Genomic DNA, 21,371 nt, shown 5'->3' on the forward strand with positions numbered 1-21,371 from the left:
CAGCACAGCTCAGCCAGGCTCAGTTTGGTGTCGTCACCCACCCCCTCCCCTGCTGGCCCCGCAAGGATCGCACGCGGGGGCCGCGCTCGTGACGAGTGCTCCGCGAAGCGAGGAGGTGTCAAGTCCCACGTCCTCGGCGTGGTGGGGAGCCTGCCAGCTCTATTTCTGCACCACAGAGCAGCCCACCTTGTCTAGGAACAGGGCTCTCCCGGGGATCCCCCGGGATCTGCCGCGGGGGACGAGGCTCAGGAACGCACCGCGATTCCCGCGAGCGGTTGCACAGCAGGGTCGGGTCATAACAGAGCCAGACAGAAGAACTTGCACCAGTGAAGAGCTTTTTGGAAGGGAACCTGGCCGTGGCCACCTGCCAAAGTTGTTTTCCAGGGATCAAATGGTGCTGAAGGGAAACATCTGACCAAGTCCAGCCCACGAGTGGAAATACTTCCGATTCACCGCTTTAGCAACTGGAGAGCTGTGGGTCATCTTACTGGAGCTGGACATCATCCTGCTGACACCCAAATCCAACTGGGATCCTCCTGCACGTGTCAGCTCAGCCCAGGTTCTTGTTTTAGAGGGGTAAACCTCTGGGCCTTCCTCCTGCTCGGAGGTTTCAACCACCACAGGGCCAAAGCTGGCAAGAAACGCCTCATGTGAACAACAAAAGTGGCAGTTCTGGTCTGAAGGAAAAGGTAAAACTGGGAAGCAGTAAGAGAAAAAGAAACCTTGGAAAAGTTAGTGGCTTTAGACAGAATGACCAGCTTTCTTTTTTAACATTAAAAGAGAAAATGTAGATAAATCAAGACATTTCCATCTTTCATCCCCTCGGAGTGAAACAAAGGAGGAAATCAATTCCACTGTGCTGGTGGAATTAAAGAAGGGCAGTGATTAACAGTGTTCAATTGAAAATGGGGTTTATCTCCTTCCTGGAGGAGCCTAAGGATGTTTTCAGAGTGCATTTAACAGTATCTCCCTAATCCACCCCATTTGTGACCACACTTGGGTGTGACACAGGAGTGATGTAAAACCAAGGCCGTGCACATTAAATGGGCCAAAAATTCATTGCAAACTCTGGGGGGGTGCAGGGAGGGGCTCTCAAAAGTCAAACTGAGGCTTCCAAGAGGTTATTTCCTTCTCCTAACCTGCTCCTCAAGCCCAAGGAAATAGCAGAGCAGAGGTCAGAAAAGAGACAACAGAGGATCTGTTGAGGGTCTACAAACCCCAGGAGAAGGTTTGTAGGTCATGGTGCTCTGCCAAGTGTGAACAAACACCAGCTGTGCCGTGGTCAGGTGCCAGGGAAACCACCAAGAACCTGGACTGGGGAACTGGTGATGTGGGACCACAAGGCTTAAGATGAAGAACAAAAGCACCATCAGTAGAAAGTAGAAACAGTGGCCCAACTGCTCCTCCAGCACTTGGGAGTTCTGATACAGACACCAAAAAACCTCCAAGAGGCACCACAGAGCTGGTTAAATATTAATTTTGGGAACACCCTTCCTGGGCAGAGATTCTAAGTCACTGAAGGAGGAGTGGATCTGTTTGGCTCCTGCTGACTCAGTTCTGGACCAGTGACCTACAAGGTGTATTTAACCCCAGTAATCAGGAGCTCATCAACCTGCCACATGGACTCAACTTGCTGGAGAGACCAAAGGCTGGGACAAGACACGTTCAGATGTCAAAGACAAGGGAGATTTTCAGGCAGGAGGATAATTAACCCCTCACTCCTGTAATTACAGCAGCTCCAAACCTGCTGGGTCATGAGAAGCGGGAAGGAAAGATCAGGGCAGTGCAAGGATTGGTCACAGGAATCAGGGAGATAAAACAGCTGCTGGGATTTGAGAGGTGGAGAGTGAGCTCACAGGAGACCCAGAACTGAGACAACCCGAAGCTCTCCTGCCTCAGCTTCCAGCTGCATCCATGATATTCCAACAGTGGCAGAGAACAGGCTGGGAATGAGCCTTTGCTGAACTCACAGCACAGGAAACCTTTCCAAATTCAGCTTTATAGAGGCAAAGCAAAGCACAGCACACTTGTTTTCTTGCTCCAGTCTCCTCTTCCTCTGGCACTTCCGGGAAATAAGTTGGATAAGTAAGCCACACTACCCCCTAAAATATAATGTACAAGAGTCCAAAAGGCTGTTCAGGGGGAAAAATGATTCCCATCCAAATCACATCCCCCTTCCCAGCCTGTAGCTCAGCACAATTATGCCCAAATCACACAGGCATTAATGAACTACCACACAAAGGCCATTTCCACTACGAGGCAATTACTTTTTTCTCTTTTTTTTAATTCAAAGAAAAAAAAATGGTATTTTAATAAATACTGCAGAAACATTAACCAAACATACAAAGTGACTTCAACAACTTAAAAAACAAAAAAAAAGTAATGAATGTCCTGCTTTATGACAGTTATAACTTATTTTTTCCACAATATTTAAATACAGAAAGAAGCACTTACCAGCTATTTTGTAATACTGCCCTAAGAGCACTGTTGCATCAGTTAAAAGCTTATTATGGTGGCAAAAAAAATGTCTTTTTGTGGGAAATAACCAGAATGGGAGTGGTTGTTTGGTGTTTTTTTGTTTGTTTTTTCTTCTTTTCTCGGCTGAAACAAAGTGCCAGGAACACACACACGCACACACAGAGAACTGAGTTTTAATTTAAGAGTTAATCATGGCAAGCCTTCACCTTCGCACAAGTGAACGCAGCTTTTAACACTTCAAAAACGAAGCATCACCCTTGGGGAACGAAATGCTTGTCCTCCACAAGCAGCAACCACGCTGGGCAGAGCTCAAGAGTCTCCTTTCTTTTGAGAGAGAAGTTTAGTGGGTCAGGGAGTTGCAAACACTCGACTTTAAAGGCTGATTTATTGGGTGGAACAACAGCAAGCAAAACAAAACAAAACAAAAAAAAAAAAAAAGGAATTTGCCTGAACCGGTTCCCCCGTGTTCCCTGACTGCTGTCTGGATATTTGTGGGTTCATCTGAAAGATTAAGGGCAGTTTCCAGTTGCCACCGGGGACCCCTTAAGGCCTCACAGTTGTTCAGATCATTTCCTCCCCCATCTGCAGCAGGAGGTGGCTGCCCTGCCCCCAGCCCCCAAAAATGAAGAGCATCACAAAAGATGCCCTGGCTCTGCTGGCTCATTTGCAGATTGTTTTGGGGAGTGGAGGGGGAGTTTCCTTTTGCAACCAGGTCACAGAACAGCCCCTCTCTGCAGGGTTTATCCCGGGATTCCCCCCTCTCCTGGAGCACAGGAGGCTGGGGGCTTCCCCCCAGGTGGGCAGTAAGGCTTTAGGGAATTCTCATGGTCGGAAAAAACCGAGGATCATCTGTCAATCACAGCTCTTAGCACCTTGCACTGGGACCTACAGCCACACACAACACCACGACTGGAGGCCACTCCACGCCACAACCACAGAGAGGAACAGCGAGTCCAGAGTCCTGGCAAGGGGGCAGGAGCTGTGCCCTTCCCCCCCACACACCCCAAAATTCCATCCATTTCCACCTGTAAGGCTGGGAATCCTCAAAACAGGGTGTCTTCATCCCCAGAGTGGATCACACAGAACTCCAGACTCTTTCCCAAGCAGTGTTTTCCTCCAGGTGACACGCAAGCCTCGGAATCCTCTCCCCATTTTCACAACGAGCTACTAAAAAAATCAGATCATATCCTTTGGAAAACCAACTAGAAGGTCACAGGGGTAAAGTTCCTTAATGAGGAGGGCACGTTAATAACGTCTTCATTAAAAAAAAATTTAAAAAACCCCCATTAAAGTATTATTTTAATGAAATCAAAGTGGTAGCATCCAGGAGCAGAGCGTTAATAAAAGGAACGAGCGCTGTCCACGACACCTCTCTCCTTTGCAGGGTCATTTTCCCACTCACTCTTCTCTCAGCACATTCAAACGTTTTGCTTCCCTTTATTTTTTTTTTTTTTTGGCATTTTCTTCAACGTGTCATTTCCTGGTGCCACCTCAAGAGCCTTTTCCTCTAAGCACAGTCTCACCCACCAGGCCGAGTCTCCATTAAAGCCCTGGCAGAACAGAAGCCCCTCATTTAAACACCACGTGGCTTTTGTTACTTCATCGAGCCTCCAACCCCTCCTGGACGCTCCTCCTCCTCCTCCTTCCAGGGGAAAAAAAAAAAAATCCAAGAGGTCCTTCACATCACAGTGCAACTCTTTGCTTTGTCCTTCCTCAAGTCCGTGGCCACTGTGGACAGTTCTGGCCTGCCGGGCATGTGTGAGATTCGCTTTGTGGCCCTCTGCGATTTGTTCCTCTTGACGTTTTTGTTGGTTTTGTTCACGCACGCCAAGGTGGCCACGTGGAAAATGTCCCTGACGCTGTTTTCCGACTGCAAGGCTGAGCATTCGATGTAGGTGGCGGCTCCAATCTGCTTGGCCATGTTTGCACCCTGAGGGGGAAACAGCAACACAAAGAACATGTGAGCAATACTGAGGTTCTGAGGGAGCCAAAGCGAAGCTCTCCCAATTCCTTTGCAGAGTTGTTTGTTGGTTTGTTTGTTTTTTTGGTGAAAGCCAAACCTCCAGCAGCTCATTTTGCAAAATAAACAGAGTTATGAGTTGAAGGAGTTTCCAACCATTTAGACAGAAATTGGAAGAGGAGATAAACTGAGAGAGGCTTGCAAACAAGTGCAAAAAAGCCTGAAGAGTCTTAGTGGGGCCTATTTACCAATTTCCCCTTAATTTGCCTATTTAGCACTTTCACCTTAACAGGTGATCAATACTCAGATTCTGAGGGAGCCAAAGCAAAGCTCACAATTCCTTTCCAGTGCTGGGTTTTTTTTGTGAGAAAAGCTAAAGCTCCAGCAGCTGATTTTGCCAAATAAACAGAGTTTTGCCTCCCAGGATGAGTTGAACAAGTATCCAACCATTTAGACAGAAACTGGAAGAGGAGATAAACTCAGTGACTTTCAAACAAGTGCAAAAAGCCTGAAGAGTCTTAGTGGGGCCTATTTAGCAGTTTCCCCTCAACTTGAATCCATGAATCTCATGCTCCTGGGAAAGGTCTGGAGCTGGCAGCTCCCAGATTTAAGCCTATCTCCAAGGAAAAAAATTGGGATTCTGGGCCTTAAGGAACAACCCCTGATCTGGAGCAGAGCTCCTGCTACAGCTCCATGAGGAGGGCAAAGCTCACAGGGAAATGTGCTGTGGGTTTGGGGATAGTTCCAGCTAGGAAACAGGGAAGAGAAGGAGAAAGGACATTAGGGGTTAGAGGAACCCTTCTTTTTTGAGTTTAAGGGCACTAAAAGTCAAAGCAGGGCTGTTTGTTCCAGCAGCACAAGGAAAACAACACGTGACACCCACAGATGACAATGACCCAGTATCCTGTTGTGGATTTTGCTCCTGGGACCACAATACAGCATTATGTGGAAAAAAAACAGAGTTGTCTCAGTGGAATTTTATTTCTGGGGGATGAATCTTTGGTGAAGTTATGAAATCCAGCCACATCCTTGACGTGCCACTCCTCACATACTCATGGGCACAAGCCCGGTCCAACCCCTCCCTCTCTGCTCTTTGCCAGGCTGATGGCACCGATCTCATCAGATCCAGCTGTCAATCCTCCCTATTTGCCCTGCAGTGATGCAGCCACTCTATCAGTCTGAAGTGGGAGTGGTTGATAAAGGAGTATTGGCTTGTAGGACGAGCCCTCCCCACAGTTAAACACCTCAACTCCACCAACCCTGTCCCTGGAGCCTCGGCGATGTTTGCTCAGGTGTAGCTCAGGGCAACTGGGCAACCCACTGGAGGAGGGTGTCACCACCATGCCTTTGTCCTCCCCAGGACTGGGAAAGCCCCACTCAGCTCTCTGATCTGGACTTAGCCAGCAGAGGGAATTTAGGATTAAGCCGTGTCTCGACCCCCGAGGACCCAGCGCAGGAGCGTTGGGTCTTTTCACACCACCAGGAATTTGGCAGCCACAAAAACACACCAAGCACTGCTCAGCCCAGGCTTCTGCTTACAAAGAGTGCAGAGGAAATTATGGGCTTCCCTGGAACAGGTACAATTTTCCCTCTGGATGCCAAGGAACAGCTCCTGGCTCAGCCCTTGGTCTTCAGCTGACTCCTGTTCCTCAGGGGTACAAGGCTGAGCTGCGACTCCAGGTGTGAATCCAACTCCAGGGGAAAAATTCCACCTGCCAGCAGATTTTTGATGGCTCTCTTTGATCACTCAAGGGGTGAGACTGGGTGATTTTACTGAAGTGCTGCAATTTGTCAATTTAAACACGCTGCAGGAGCAGCATGAGCAATCCCATATTAGGAGCTGTTGGTTTGGGAAATTTCAGACTGTGAATAAAAGATCAAAACCTGGCTGCTAGCACATGATAAAGACTCTGAAGTGGCTTCTGGAGGTACCACTCTCCCTCCTACAGGGTGTATCTGTCACCATCAGTGTGATTCAGCTGCAGTGATCACACACATGTGAGTAATAAAGGCAAGTTTACCTCAGAGCCCAGTTTTCCCATTCCTGCTCTCCCATGACCTGATTCCTTTCCCTTTCACCTCAATTTCTTTATCCTCTAACGGCTCCAGACTTCTCACTCCCCCAGCACTTCAGAACTCCTCCAAGAATTAAAGTGCTTTTCTGGCCACCTTCAGAGGGGACTACGAGGTGCCTTCACAGGTATTTTAAGGTATCCAGATTTTAAAGGGGACAGATTAGATGCAAACACTCGTCATGATGACGAGTCAAATGATTGACACTCAAGCCTAAGGCAGCAATTTTCCCAATTTGTCAGCACATAAACCAGATGTGTCAGCTCTCCGTTCCTTTTTGGCCTCCGCAGGGACAGAGTTAAGTTTATTTACAATTCACTTAAAGATCTCTTTGCAACCAACAAGGCTACAATCCTGTGATGTTTAAAGCTGTGATTCCAAGATGTGTTGTGGGGCTGCAGGATTTCCTGCTGCACCCAATCTACGGGCAGGCTTCGCCTTTACTCGTCCCTCTCAAATTCACCTCCACCTCCTCCTAGAGCGCATCCTCCTTCTAGGATGTCAACAAGGCGGGGAGAAAGTGTTCATAGAGATTCATAAAGCCACAGAAAAGAGGTTTATCTTGCACCCTCGAGTCCAAGGAAGGACGTGGCACTCACCTGGTCGTAGGACACGGGGGTCTGCCGGTGGTTGGAGAGCTCCACCAGCGTGGTGACGTCCGTGCGCAGATCCGACTTGCAGCCCACCAGGAGCATCTTGGTGTTGGGGCAAAACTCCTGGATCTCCCCTTTCCACTGTAAAATGGAAGTTGTTGTTGTAAGCCAGGCAGTGGGGTGTTTAAATCCAAAGCAGCAGGAGATACAAGGTGAAGTTTAATAAGCCATGACATCCCCCACAGAAATATTCTTACATAATTGTTCCACCTCGGAGCTGATTTTCTGGAGGCATCAGCCCCAGCCAGGGATGAAATGTGAGTATCTCACACACTCAGTAATTCCACTGACTTACTAAGCAAGAGGAAATGAGATTATTTACCTACATGAGTAAAGGTTTGCAGGCCTGATGCTTCTCACACCCAGCCAGAGACAGCTGATAGCTGGTGTCACCACAGGGCTTGTACCACCACTAAATAAGCACTGCTAAATATTGGCTCCTGGCTACATCCTCACACCTGGAACTGCACAAGTCTGCCCAAGGTTCAACCTGGGAACCCTCAGAAAGCCCTTCAAACAGAACTTGTGAGATATCCCCTGTTTTTCTGCCTCTCTACAAAGTCATTTTGAGAACACGAGAGAGCCAAAAATTCAGCAGCACAATGTGAGCAGATAATCCCTAACAGGCTGAAAACACAAGAGAAGTCAAAAGTTTCGCAGCATAATCTGAGCAGATGATGATCCCTAAAATGTAAGGTTATAATTTGGGTTTAAAAGCACGCTAAGAAAAATGTACACGCTGAGGCAACAGTATAGTAACCAACATTATCAGAGACAATAAAAACACAGTTCTGGATGGTTGCTGGCACAGTTTGTGGCTGAGAGAATAGGTTTTGAGCATTTCCTGTAGGCTATTCAGAGCATTGTGTGCCACTTTATCCCAGTGAGACAAGAACCACTGGCCCCAGCTACAGAAAAAAAGAGGAACTTCAGGTCATTAAGCCTTAAAAGCAGTGCAAAGTTGAGTCATGCTCAGCAAGGGGAGCACCAGGACCACCTTCAACACAGAGCCTGATTATCAAAATGCAATGTTTTCCCTCATGGAAAGTCTGACTCTGAATCTTGGATCACTGAGGTTGTATTTCCATGCTACTTCTTGGTCTGCTGGTGGCTTCCAGAGGCGTTTGTCACGGGCTGAGGAATTATGTAAAGCCGTGGCAGGGGTCCAAACCCTCGGCTGGCACCGTAACCACCTTTACAACACGGCCAAGTTTCCCAACCCTGTCTCTCAGAGGAACACCTTGTGAGAGAGGCAATTCCTTGGCTGCACCTCACACCACCCTCCACCAACACCCTGCCGTCTAAGGGCTGAGGAATGAGAATTCCCTTCAGCCCTCGACATCCACTAGCGAGTTTTTGGTCTCCAGTTAATTCACCCCTTTTCAAACAAACTCCAGCCCTGCAAAGCGCCGCCACCTCTCCACCAAAAGGAACAGCAGCACTGATTGAAAGACAAGCTCCTCCAACAGCTTTTACGCTCAAATGTTTCCCCAAAACTTGCCTTTTTTAGGACACTGTCAAGAGTTTCTGGCCTGCTGATGTCAAAGCAGATCAGGACGGCGTCGGAATCCGGGTAGGAGAGGGGACGGACGTTGTCATAATAGGGGGACCCTGCAGGGGAACAAACAAACATTTTTATTAGTTTATCTTCTCTTTTCTGCACCTATTCAAGCTTATTCAGAAAGTTTCGAGAGGTTTTGGGTTAAACTCTGTAATAACACCCAGCTATTTTTGTTCTTCAGTAGAATTGTACTCCCAGAACGCTCCTCACGGCTCATTTTCCCCACTTTCCTATTGTTCCTCACCTCCAAAAGCAGCAGCTTTCCCCAGTAATTAAGAGTGATGGCACCCCAGTGATCCATCTCCCACCAAAAGCCTCCCAACAACAAGGAGAGGGAAAACAGGGTCAGCCCAAGTTTAAGTCCCAGCATTAACCTGCAGGGATTTGACTCGGGAGAACAAATCCTCCAACTCCAAAAAGGCTTTTTTCAAAGCACATTTGCCACACTTGTGCTTTCATGGGGGGAAAAAAAAAAAAAAAACCACAAAAAAACCAACCCAAAACCCACATAAAGCTTTGAAATTCAGCAGTTTTGATTTGCCTAACAGTTAATTTAAAACAAACAGCTCCAAGGGCAGAAAAGCATCGTTAGTTGTCATGGATATTGGGAATTTTTAGACGAAATTCTTGCTTCCAATTAGAGCATTTATTGCAGGAGTCCAGCAGGAAGGGATCCCAGCCCTGTAGGCAGGCAAGTTATCTGTCACAAAAAGCCTCATTAATCTGTAAACCAATAAAAGCTTGCAATAAATGTTTATGTTTAGCCCATAAACCAGATTTTTATCAAGGAGATCAAAGCTAATTTAGTGATCTGGGGGAACAGATGTAGGCACAATATTGCACTTTGGGCATGTTTTACTTGCAGAGCTGTGAGGGGTTTGCTTTAAGAATGATCAGGATGTGCAGAGTTACAAATACATCAGAAACGTCATTTTAATCAGCTGGTGAGTCTGGCAACAGGTTTGGGGAAATAAAATCTTCCTTTTTTTTCTTTTTCCTAAGAAAAAGGAAGCCACCATTTGGTTTGGCCTTAAGTCTGCTGTGCTTCACTACCTGAGGAGAACATATTTCTGATTTAAAAGGGTGCTTAAACCAGTCAGGTGGCTCAACAGGGCAAGAGCTTGGGCTTTAAAATGCGTGCCTGGAACTTAAAGCTCATAACACACCCTTATTTCTGTATTTTTTTTTTTCCCCCCCTCAACACAGCACAGAGCACACTCAACAAAAACACAGCTTCTGGGGGGTTATCAGCTAATTATGCCCCCGGTTTCCCAGCTCTCTGGGACTAATTGGCTGGAAGGCCTGAGAGGCTGAGGGATTAGGGAAATTCCTCGAGTTTTTAAGTGACAGGCAGCTCTGGCTGTTGCACAAGGCAGAGCAGGGGATGGTGTGAACGGGTCTGACTTCAGCTGGGCAGCTTCCACTGCCCGGAAAGGAGTCAAGAATCCCAGGAATGTTGTTTTCGAAGCGAAGGGTAACACATGGGGAATGAAGCCTTACCAAACTAGGTAGCAGAAGGTAATTTGTGGCACGAGGCTGCTTCATTCAAATGCTCATCCTCCTAAATGATGTCAAGCTGACAAAGAGGCAGCTGCCAAAGGCTGCTCTTCACCACACCACAGTTAACTGAATTCAGCACTCAATGACATGTTGGGGACAACTCTGAGCCAGGTGACCCGTGGTAAACTCCTCCAGCTCCCAGGGACCATCAATAAGCATTTTCCCTCCTAATTACTCCCCAGCTATCTATTAAACAGCTCCATCCTGCAGCCCTCAGGGCCAAGTTCCTTCTCCTGGAGCCCCAGGGCCGAGGGATGTGCCCAGGGACAGAGGAACTGCAGAACAACCTGGCCCATCTCCCCAGCGTGTAAGGGCAGGAGGGAAGGGCTTTGAAATGCCAAGTGGTTTGCTGGCTAGAAAAGGAGGCTCCAAAAAAAAAAAAAAGCCTCACCCAGAAACTTAATTCCTCAGACACATACCTATCTCCTCACTCAGCAGGGCTGCAGGGATACAGCACACCATATATGTCCACCAGCACGTATTTATGTGTACACAGAGTCACCACCTGCAGCCCTCAGACTCCTTCCCACCCCATCAGCTGCAGCTTTGGAGGGTTTTGCTCCTCAGCTTTGTCCCTCTGGAGCTCTCTCCCATTAAAGGTGCTGAGCTGGGATAAATGCATTTTTCGAGGAGGAATATTCAGCACCTCCTCTCCGGGGTGGCACAACAAACAGGAACCCTTTCAACTACTCGGGGCTGCGGGACCCACAAAGCGAATTTCCTGCTCTCATTCAGCAGCAAGAACCGAGCCTTTCTTGCTGTGCAAATAAAGAGGGGTTGCAGCTCTGGCTGTGCAGGCCCTATTCAGGCTGGCATTTCATCCCCCAGCCCGGAGAAAGCCTCAGAAGGCAGGAATGCCAGGAATGAGGCTCGCTCAAGTCCGAGCAGACAACTCCAGCTCGCTCTTTTTTCATGTTAGTTTGCAGAGCTGAAGCCGTGCCAACCCTCGAAAACAGGAGGAGAATGTAGGGCTGGAGCAGTGGTATTTGTGGAAATAAATAAATAAATAAATAAATAAATAAATAAATAAATAAATAAATCGGGCTATTTGTTTTTTGGGATCCCGCTCCTACAAAATAAAACATTTTTGGTGAGGACAACACGGGTGATTTTTCACTTTTAGCAAGGAATTGCTGATAAGGCTGTAAAAGTTCATCTTCCTCTGGGCTGGGAGTCTGTTCCAGCTGCAACCCTCCTCCTTTAATTTGTAAATAATTCAAGCCAAAATACTTGAAACATTCAGAATGATCTACTTCTGAACCCTTACACAAAGTCCAACACAAATTCAGCTTTTAAACAGAAACCAAACCCCTCCCCAGCAATGCTGGTGTAGAGTAGATACCAAGCTTAGGCTTAAATTAACAAATGACAGAATTATACCATTACTAGTTAGAAAACACTTAATTTTTTGGTGGTTTAGCACTGCTCTAAGATGCTAAAAGCAGGGAGAGCTGCTTGTCTGGAGGATCCAAAGCCACCAGCGGCTCCAAGCAGCAGGTTCAGCCCCACATCCCACCACTTGCCCGTGGGCCTTGAGGGAAGGGATGCTCAGTAAAACAGGCAAGACTTTGCTATTTCCACTCCACCAGCAGGCTTCAAGTCTTTGTAGCCTTTTGGAGTCCAGTCAACTGAAAGAACAACAGATGAGCAGCAGCGTTTTCACTCCCAAACCCTTGGGCTCACTAATTACCAGCTGCAGAGAAAACACATCAAACACACACACAGTGGCTGCTCCCAGGAGCTGATTCACTGCTGCTGGTTTTCCTCCTTCCAAAACCTGGGCTGGTCTGGAGTTCAGGTGATTTTCCTGTGCTATCACAGAAGGTGTGATCTCCAAGCACAGGAGGGCCTCAAAATCCAGGGCATCTTCAGTGTTCTCATCAAAGAAAACAGGGTTTTGGAGGTGATTTGATTTTAATTCCAATTAAAATCAAAAGTACATAAATAAGATAAACTAGTTGCTGTTACTCTGCCATTAAAATAAGGAAATCACATGGTTCAAGTTCCAAGTGGAACTGGAAGGCAAAGACAGAAATTGGGCATTCCCCTTACAGTGGTTGCTGCCAGGGAACTTGGGGAATTAGGAACTTTAATTCCTCTAAGTTTCAGTCTCGAGAAGGAGAGACAGCACAAACTTCATAATTCATATTCTGCTCCTCTGTGGACACTGAGTACATTGTATACATCCAAATCCCAGCAAAGCCAACTTGACTTAAAGCTCCAAGGTCCTTCTGGATTTAATTACCTGCTAATCCCCAGCAATGCCCAAGTATTTCTGGCCCTGTCTAGAATTATTTTAGTGGAGTATCCAGTGCACTTTCCACGGTTCCAGCAATAAAAAAAAGCCCTAAAATACATTTTAGGGAGACCTGGGTATGTACACCTAATTAATGGATGTGATTCCTCATGCCACAGCTGCTGCTGTCCAAGCAAGAAATATAAATATCACTTTTACTGGAAAAAAAACCCAAAAAAACTTGGTAATTAGATTAGCCCATGACAGATAAAGAGACATAACTCCTATACAAGTGTTCCACTGATGTGGAGGTACAAAATGAAGCTTGAACCTTAGGAGAAATCCTACTCTTGTACCTCCCCAAACAAGCCCACAGCTCCCAAACAGCTCCAAACGACCACATGTTACCACAGAGTGGAATAATTTATGGTGCAGGGAGATTGCAACCAGACATTCCTGCTTTGAGAGGAGGCTTGGTAGTCCAAAACCCAATTGAAATTCAAGTTGGCAAGTGTTTCCCTTAACGCTGTGGCTAATTTAAATCCTCCTAATGACTTGCAGGACGAGACAGTACCAGAAAACATTTCAATAACGAATCTCCCCCTTCCACTCTTACTTGTAAGTGTGTGTTGTATCTTGGATATGCCCATAGGAACAGGAGACAACAGCAGCTTCCCAACAAATTTACAGTCAGCTCCAAAGTTTCCCATCAACTGCATGACTCCTAATTTTGTACCTAAGGGTCCTCTAGTAAAAACCACGTTATTATTATTATTATTATTCAATAAAGATTTATAAACCAAAACTGCGACAGCAGGGCCTGTTCTCACCCCGACACAAGACTGTTTTAAGCCACAGCTTTTCTCATTTTCCCAGTGAGCCAAAAAAAAAAAAAAAAATAAAATGCTGGAAGTCGAGTATATCCTTCCAAAGGATTCACAAGAGATCCTGAAGCACCTCACCCCGGGTCCAGCCATCCCCTCCCCCGGGGTTGCAATGGCCATGATCTTCCATTAGCACCTGGCAGTCAATCAGCCGTATTTTTAAGTTAATTAGACCTAGCCCTGCTTCAAAAAAATGTCGTTCAGGCACATACTCTAATTCAGCAGAGGGCCAGGACAAAGACTTGTAAAAATTAAATTACCAAGACTCGAAGATAATGCTAAAGCACTATCTTATCTCCTGCTGGCTCTTATCTGCTGATGTGATTTTGCACTGGGTTAATGGGGAGTGCTGCTTCTTGCAGATGGAGAGAGGGGATGTTTATGGGGACCAAATTCCTCATCCTGAGTCCCACAAGCTGAGGATTCACTCAGCAACACTTTGTAAGACCAAGTATTGGCTTCTTGGAATATTTCCTCTTCCTTTTTTGGATGGCAGACAAATTACCCACTTGATCCCGAGCTTCTGACTCAACCAAATTTTCTGTTAGTTCAGGGCAGTCCAAAAAGGACAACAGGCTGCCAAGGTGTTCCTTCCACTGCTCCTGCCTTTTGAAGTGCTATGGAATATTTCATTTACATGGGTGTCTCCAGCCTTTGACATCCAGGTCCCAAACCCTGCCGTGTCCAAACAGCTTCACCTGCGTATTTTAATAAGCTAAAGATAAAATTTTCCAAAATAACCATTAATTTTTAATAAGCCCTTATTCCACGGTTAAAGCCAGCTTAGTAATGAGGATGAAAGCTCCAACCAGACACACTCTGGAAGTCTGCAAGTCTCACTTGGCATAAGATGAAGGAGGGAAAAAAAAAAAATCAGTTCAGAGCTACGCTGATACCGGCTGTGGGCTGAGACTGCCTTTTCCCAGTAATCGTGTTGCAAGAATTTGGAATCATTTCCTCAAGAGCACGAGGAAAGCCAACCCGCCTCCTGAACTCCTTTTTTTAAAGAAGGGATTAACATTTTCCTTTCTGGTAAGAGAACTGCTGTCATATTTAGCAGAAATTGCTGGCTCCAAATTCAGCATTAACGAGCCATCGCCACGGGCTGCCTGAGGAAGAAAAGGGGTTGTGTGTTCTGGCAGGTTCCTCCGGGTCTTTTTTTCCCCCATCAGTTCTGCAGATAAGGATGATCCCCACAGCTCTGTTAAAGGTTCACGGTGTGACTCACCCCTGGACACCTCGGAGTGCTCAGTTATCCAGAGCACAGACACCCTGGCTGCCCACGCAGCAAGTTTTGGGGTGCATCCTCACCCCCCTGCCTCTAAGGTCGGTCCTATTATCCCACTTATCAAGATCTGGAAGAGTTCCCGTCTTAACGTGTCTCAACACGTCTTAACGTGTCAACTGAGACAGCCAAGCACCAAAAACCTCAACCTTTGAGGCAGTTTTTGGCATGGTCACTGAAGGTGCAATTAGAAAAAAGGACCTTCAGCATTTATTTCGTGATATAGAAAAGGATGGTTCTCCCTGCATCCTAGAGGAACAAAGATAACAGAGGAACAGGGATAAAGGGTAAAAGCTTTCCCTTAAAAAAAAAAAAAGCCTTTCCTGCTCTTAAAGACTCTCTAAAACATCGTGGGAAAAGAATAGTCCCGTATTTTGTAAAACACCAAGCAGGCATTAAGGAGGCCACCGGGAGCTCCGAGGCGAGCCGCTGTCGTTTCCCATCAGCAGAAAAACACCTTTCCTTTCTCCTGCGAGGGTTTCCAGGCAGCAGCGGGGCGAAGGTGCCGCCGGAGCTCCCGGCTCGGCTCCCCGCAGGCAGGTGAGGACACAAACCCCGCAATGCTGACGAATCGCTCCGAGGAGGCTCGTCCGCACCCTCAGCCAAGGAGATATCCCTAAAGTACATCCCAGATTTTTTTTTTAATATGTGTACAAAAGCACCCAGGAGCGGCTGGATGCGGAGAGGGCTCGGGGCTGCGGGAGCTGCGGATCCCCCACCCCACATTCCCGGGATGCGAAGGGAGCGCTCACCCGAGGTGTCCCAGAGGCTGAGCTCGATGCGCTGCGTGTCGATCTCGAAGCTCGCCGTGTAGTTCTCGAACACGGTGGGGACGTAGCTCTGCCGGGAGACAGCGCAGAGTCAGCCCGCCAGCACGGAGAGACCCCAATCCCGACCCCAATCCCGGCTCCCACCCCGACCGCAGCCCCGTTCCCGTCCTTCTCACCTCGGGGAAGCAGTCCTTGGCGAAGACGTGGAGCAGCGCGGTCTTCCCGCACTGGCTGTCCCCCACCACCACGATCTTGCACTTCACGTTCTGGTTGGGATCCATCACCGCCTTGCTCGATAACTTCTGGCTCGCTCTTCTTTCCTTCATTGATCTCCGCTTAGTCCCTCCGGCCGGCCACGACAGAAGAGTGGAGGAGGAAAAAAAGGAAAAAAAAAAAAAAGGAAAAAACCCCCACACAACGCGGTTTCCTCGCAAAAAAAAAAAAAAAAAAGAAAAAAAAAAAGTAAAAATAACTAAAAAGCCCCGAGGTGGAGGTGGCAGAGCCGCGGCAGCCGCCGCCGCTCCCGCGCTCAACTGCTTTGTCCCCCCGCCGCACGCCCCTATTTATAGCCTCGCGCCCGCCAATCACCGCCCGCCGCCCGCGCGGGCCACGCCCCCCACCACGGCCGCGCGCCGCCGGAGCACAGCGCCCCCTGGGGGAGCGGCCCCTCGCTGAGGGGAGCGCGCGCTGAGGGCGGCGCGGGGACACGGGCAGCGGCAGGAGAATAAACGGGGCTTTTGTGGTGGTTTTTTTTTATTGGTTTTGTAAAAAAATTGTGCGCGGGCCGTCCTGAAGTGGCCGGTGGTATGAGAGGGAAACCTGCGGGATGTGTGGGGCTGTGGGGCCCTCCGGAGGGGCGGAGAGGTGGTCCGGGGTCCCTCAGGGTGGTCCAGTGCCTCAGGCTGGGATGAGGAGGGGCGAGAGGAGAAGAGACATGAGGAGACACGAGGAGAGACGAAGAGAACTGAGGAGGAATGAGGAGAACTGAGGAAGGATGAGGAGAACTGAGGAAGGATGAGGAGAACTGAGGAAGGATGAGGAGAACTGAGGAAGGATGAGGAGAACTGAGGAAGGATGAGGAGAACTGAGGAGGGGTGAAGGATGAGACGTGTGGAGAACCAAGGAGAGATGAGAATAACTGAGGAGGGTTGAGGAGAGTTGAGGAGGGCTGAAAAAGGCTGAGGAGAGATGAGAAGGGATGAAAAAGCTGAGGAGGGCTGAGAAGAGCTGAGGAGGGCTGAAGGATGCTGAGAAGGGCTGATCAGAGCCCCTGGGCTGAGGAGAGCCCCCCACCTTCAGCCTGGACTGCCCTACAGGGCTGGTGCTCGTGACAAAGGGGCAAAGGGGCTTTTCCCCCAAAATGTGGTCACAAGGGGCATGTCGGGATCTCACAAAAGCACAGAATCCTGGAATATCCTGAGCTGGAAGGCACCCACAAGGACCATCCCGTCCAACCCCTGGCCCTGCACAGACACCCCAGCAATCCCACCCTGTGCCCCAGAGGATCATCCCAACCCTCCTGGAGCTCTGGCAGCCTTGGGGCTGTGCCCACTGCCCTGGGGAGCCTGGGCAGTGCCAACCACCCTCTGGGGGAAGAACCTTTCGCTGAGATCCAACCTGAGCCTGCCCTGGCACAGCTCCAGCCGTCCCCTCAGGTCGCCAGAGAGCAGGGATGGGTGCTGCCCACCACAAACTTCCTATTTTTCAGCTTCCTGGACACAACCCCAAGCCAGACTGGCTGAGGGCTGACATCATCCCTGAAGGGAGAGCCCCGAACAAGGGCTGGTTTGTGAGCAGCTCACAGCATTCCTCTCCTTCGAGTGCTCCTCTCCTCTCCCATACGGCTCTGCATGGCACACAGATGCCCTTGGGAAGGGCTGCCAGCAGCGGGAGAGCTGGAGCAGAGCATTAATCCTGCCTGCCCTCCTTGCTTAGACCCGGCTTTGCTCAGCCCAGGCTTTGCACTGGGCGAGTGTCCTTCCCGAAGGTGGGGTCTTGGCCTTATCTCTTGAGTCACCCAGGTCATGAACTATCTCTGTGTCAATTCTGGGCCGAAACGTGAGCAATTCATCAAGTTTTACAACAACATCCTGATTTTTTCAGTGCTACCGTCCCGTGCGTGTTTGACCATAGGGAGATGCTGCTCTGACTCACGCAGGAGAATCCCAAACACGACATTTCTGAAGGTCGGTGCTGATATTTTTTGAGTTTGTTGTGATGTCTTTATCTGGTCAAATTACTTATCTCTAATGAATTTTCCAAAGGATTTGGTTTCTGTTTGGAAATCACAAGCAAAACACAGAAATTTGCAGCGTGTGCCTTATTTGTAAAGCCTTGGAGCAGACAGCTTTCCATTTATTTTTTTTTAAATTTAAAGCTAGTCTCAGCTCTTTTGCAGCCTCCATCCAACCCCGCTGTCCACCAGGTTTCTGGATATACGGTGGAATGGGAGGAATAAGCAAAGAAACTTAATGTTCACAGCAAGCTGGGTTTCACCCTGCTGTTCAACTGTGAATATTTGAACAGGAGATAAATCTGGAAAAATACAGTTGTGCAAATGCTGTCAGGTCTTCTCCAAAGGGCAGAAAACCTTGTTTTTTCTGCACTGAAACACGTGGCAGCCTCGTGGGCAGGGGCAGGCGGGATAGAGCTCTGGGGGTCCTGCTCTGCCCCTCTGAGTCCAACTTGCCATCTGAGGGGGATCTGTGGAATACAAGGAGGGGAGAAGATGAGGCTGAAAGAGCTCATTCCTTGGTGGTTTGGCTTGGCCAAACCTTGGAGGAGCAATCGGTGCCCCGGGGCTGGGGGAAGCATCTCCCTCACCCAGCTCACGTGTGGAAAATCCACCCTCACCCAGCTATGTGAGGAATGTGGAAACTTTAACGCCCAAGAAACACTTACTCATCACCCAGCAGAGAGCTTCCATCACCACTCTTCCCAGTGAGATCATGTTTACAGGATTTGTTTGTTTCCAGCGTCACCCAGCCGAGCCCCAGGGATTTCGGGATGCCCTGCAGTGCCCTGGGCACTGGTAACAATCAATAAACCAATTCCTGCCTGCTCAGGAACCTCCAGCCTGTTGTCATTCCTCAGGGAAGCTGCTCCAGGGATGTTAATAATCCCCATAAAACTATTATTCCTGTCATCCCCTCCAGTTTAATGCCTTTTCCCATATCTTGATAACAAGGGGGATAACGCGGTGGGGGTTGGGGTTTCCATCAGTATTGTTCTCACGCAGTCTGGATTTGGATTTATAAGGCAGAGGCTCGTGCTTTGCTCCCTTCAAATTCCCCGTTTTACTCCAGATCTCACTCTGGACTTTCGCAGTTTCTCCTCTTTCCATCCATCCCAGAAAGCATTATGTGTGTATTAATAACATGCACACAATCCAGTTCTGGCGTGGTAATGACTCCCAGTCTGATATGAGATTTCATGGGAATATCAGAATACATTTCGCTGCTCTCACGAGCAATCTGCCTGAACGCTTCCTACGGCTGCAATAAACCCGCTGAGAACAAGTGCTTTGAGTTTCACTCTAAGTGCTCCACGATCTCAACCTAAAACTGCCCTCCAAATCCCTCTCCCTTTCCATGGAAAGCATGGAACAATACACACAAACCGCGGACCTTCCACATCCCACTCCTCCTCCTCCTCCTTTCTGTGCGCAGCCAGAGGGGAGGTGCATTAAAAGAACATTACCGAGGCTCAAGGTCGAGCATTTGTGGATTAGGAAATGCGTGCTTCCTGTGTGTCGGAAGCGTGGGCTCCCCCGGGAGTACGTGGGGATAGTCATGAATTTCAGGATCACGGGTTATTTTCCCCCCCCCCCTGGCTCCCATTCAGCCCACGGAGTTGTAATTGTCACCTTAACGAGCGGTTCTTCAGAAACATCTGCACCTCTGCCGGGCCGCCCTGTAATCCCTGCCTCGTTTAGGGCCGCTATTCCCAGCCTTCCTCCGAACATGGACCCGTTTGTTACCTCTTCTGCGGGGCTTATCAATGTCATATTCGAGTTCTTAGCAGATGAAAAGAGATTATTTCTCGCTCTGCCTTGTGAGTGGCACGATCTGAGCCGGCCTGTTTGACAGGGAGAAGAGCTGAGGTCACAAAGTCCTCGCTAATTCTGCTCCATTCCCAACCCTCAACCTCACGCAGATGTTGGGAACGGAGCTCCTGCTACTTTCCTGTGCAGCCAGGAGGGGTTAGGCTTCAAATCCGAGGCCTCATTGCCCTTGTAGGGAATTCTGTAGGGAATTCTGACTCAGACCCTGCCAAAACCAAACCCCAATTTCCTTCTGCTCCAGCGAGGGCTTTAAAACGGATGATGGCAGGGTGAGAACGAGCATCTCCCGTTTCGCGATGCCGGTGTAATAATATGCGGGAACATCGGCATGAAAATCAATGCTAATTAGCTGTGAACTGAAAACAAAATGAAGCTTGACACTCTTATAATCCGTATTTTGGCATTTAGAAATCTGTCTGTAGCTACAGCGCCGAGGAAGAGTTGAATAAATTCATAACATTAGCTGGAGACAAGTGACTCTCCCTCACCTGACTGACAGGTCGTTGGGTGCTCCAGCTTGGATGGGAGACAAAGCTCAGCTATTCCAAGTTTCAAGAGCTGAGGGCAAAGCTTTGACAAAATTATAAACACTGCAAAACGCTTTTAAAAGCCCTCAATGATTAAGGCAGGATATTAAGGCAGAGGACAAGGTATTTTAACATGCTGATTGTAGGGTAATTACTCACATACAAGCAGGAATCCCACCTCTCGTGGCAGCCCCGTGCACTGCTGGCAGTGCCAGCAGCTCCTGGGATGTATCCAAAGGGTCCATTCCAAGACATTTATCCACATGGCATCAGCAGAATGGCAGGTGTGATGTTCTCTCCCCTTTACAGAGGGGGAATAGAGGGGATAAATGACTTTTCCAGGAGCACATGTGGAGGGCACAGTGAAGTGAGGTGATCAGCCTTTCCCCGTGTTTGCTCTCTTCCCATCACACCACCCAGCTAAGGAGGCTCTGCAAAAGCCAGGAAAATTATGTGGATTATTCACACATATATCTGGATTCTGCCTCTGGTGTTTTAGGAGCCAGAGAAATGTTACCTGGGGCCACTTCTTTAAATCACAGAATCCCAGAATGGTTTGGGTTGGAAGGAACCTTAAAGACCAGCCATGGGCAGGGACACCTTCCCAGTGCTCCAAGCCCTATCCAACCTGGCCTTGGACACTTCCAGGGATGGGGCAAGGGGATTCTTGCAAGGGCTCAGGTTCAGGCACACCCACCGTGCCTTAGGGCTGCTTGACCTTCCCATCCCACCAGCTGGGGAACTGCCTGAGATCAAAACTCCCCTGAAGCAGAACTTATTCCAGTGGGGTAAATACAGCTAAAGCAGGAAAACCCCTGGATAAACACAGTGAAAGCACCTCATGCAAATCCTGCTGCTTTGCTGTTCCGTTAGGGACGATTTGCCAGCGCTCACAGGGAGAACAAATCATGCATCAGGGGTGTCCTGCCATCCGTGGAATCACGTGCAGCTCAAGGACATTCCCTGCTGCAGGATGGTGTTGTAGGGACCAGCCTTCAGCGAGCAGGAACACACAGGAGAGGAGCCAAAACTCAGCATTTCGAGCCCACAGCTGCAACTCCGGTATTTGGTCTGAATTCCTGATGCTGTTGTGCATTCCCCAGCTCCTACAAAATCAGCACAAACATCTCAGGAAGCCCTTGGATCCACAGGGATCAAAGCATCCATGTCCTCAATCTGGATGGCACGACGGGATTGAATTTCAACAGCAAGGAAGGATTGCTTTGAGGTTTATTTTATTCAAATTTGATTCCCTGCAGGAATTGGAGGGAACACCCAGAGCTGTATTATATTGATCTGGGTCTGAACTCTGATCTGAACC

At 48.6% G+C, this 21,371-nt stretch overlaps 1 protein-coding gene across 1 annotated transcript; it reads right to left on the bottom strand.

Moving 5' to 3' along the window:
- Positions 1–2,308: 2,308 nt before the first annotated feature.
- RND3 (Rho family GTPase 3) lies at positions 2,309–15,823 on the bottom strand. Its single transcript, XM_050339709.1, has 5 exons — positions 15,637–15,823; positions 15,443–15,530; positions 8,666–8,775; positions 7,111–7,245; positions 2,309–4,408 (listed from the first exon to the last, which is right to left on the bottom strand). The coding sequence occupies exons 1-5, from the start codon at positions 15,784–15,786 to the stop codon at positions 4,157–4,159; spliced, it is 735 nt and encodes a 244-aa protein (XP_050195666.1). The 5' UTR covers positions 15,787–15,823; the 3' UTR covers positions 2,309–4,156.
- Positions 15,824–21,371: the final 5,548 nt, after the last annotated feature.

Source organism: Myiozetetes cayanensis, unplaced genomic scaffold, assembly GCF_022539395.1.
Source record: "Myiozetetes cayanensis isolate MyiCay16 unplaced genomic scaffold, myiCay2020 scf9, whole genome shotgun sequence".
NCBI classification, from domain to species: Eukaryota; Metazoa; Chordata; class Aves; order Passeriformes; family Tyrannidae; genus Myiozetetes; species Myiozetetes cayanensis.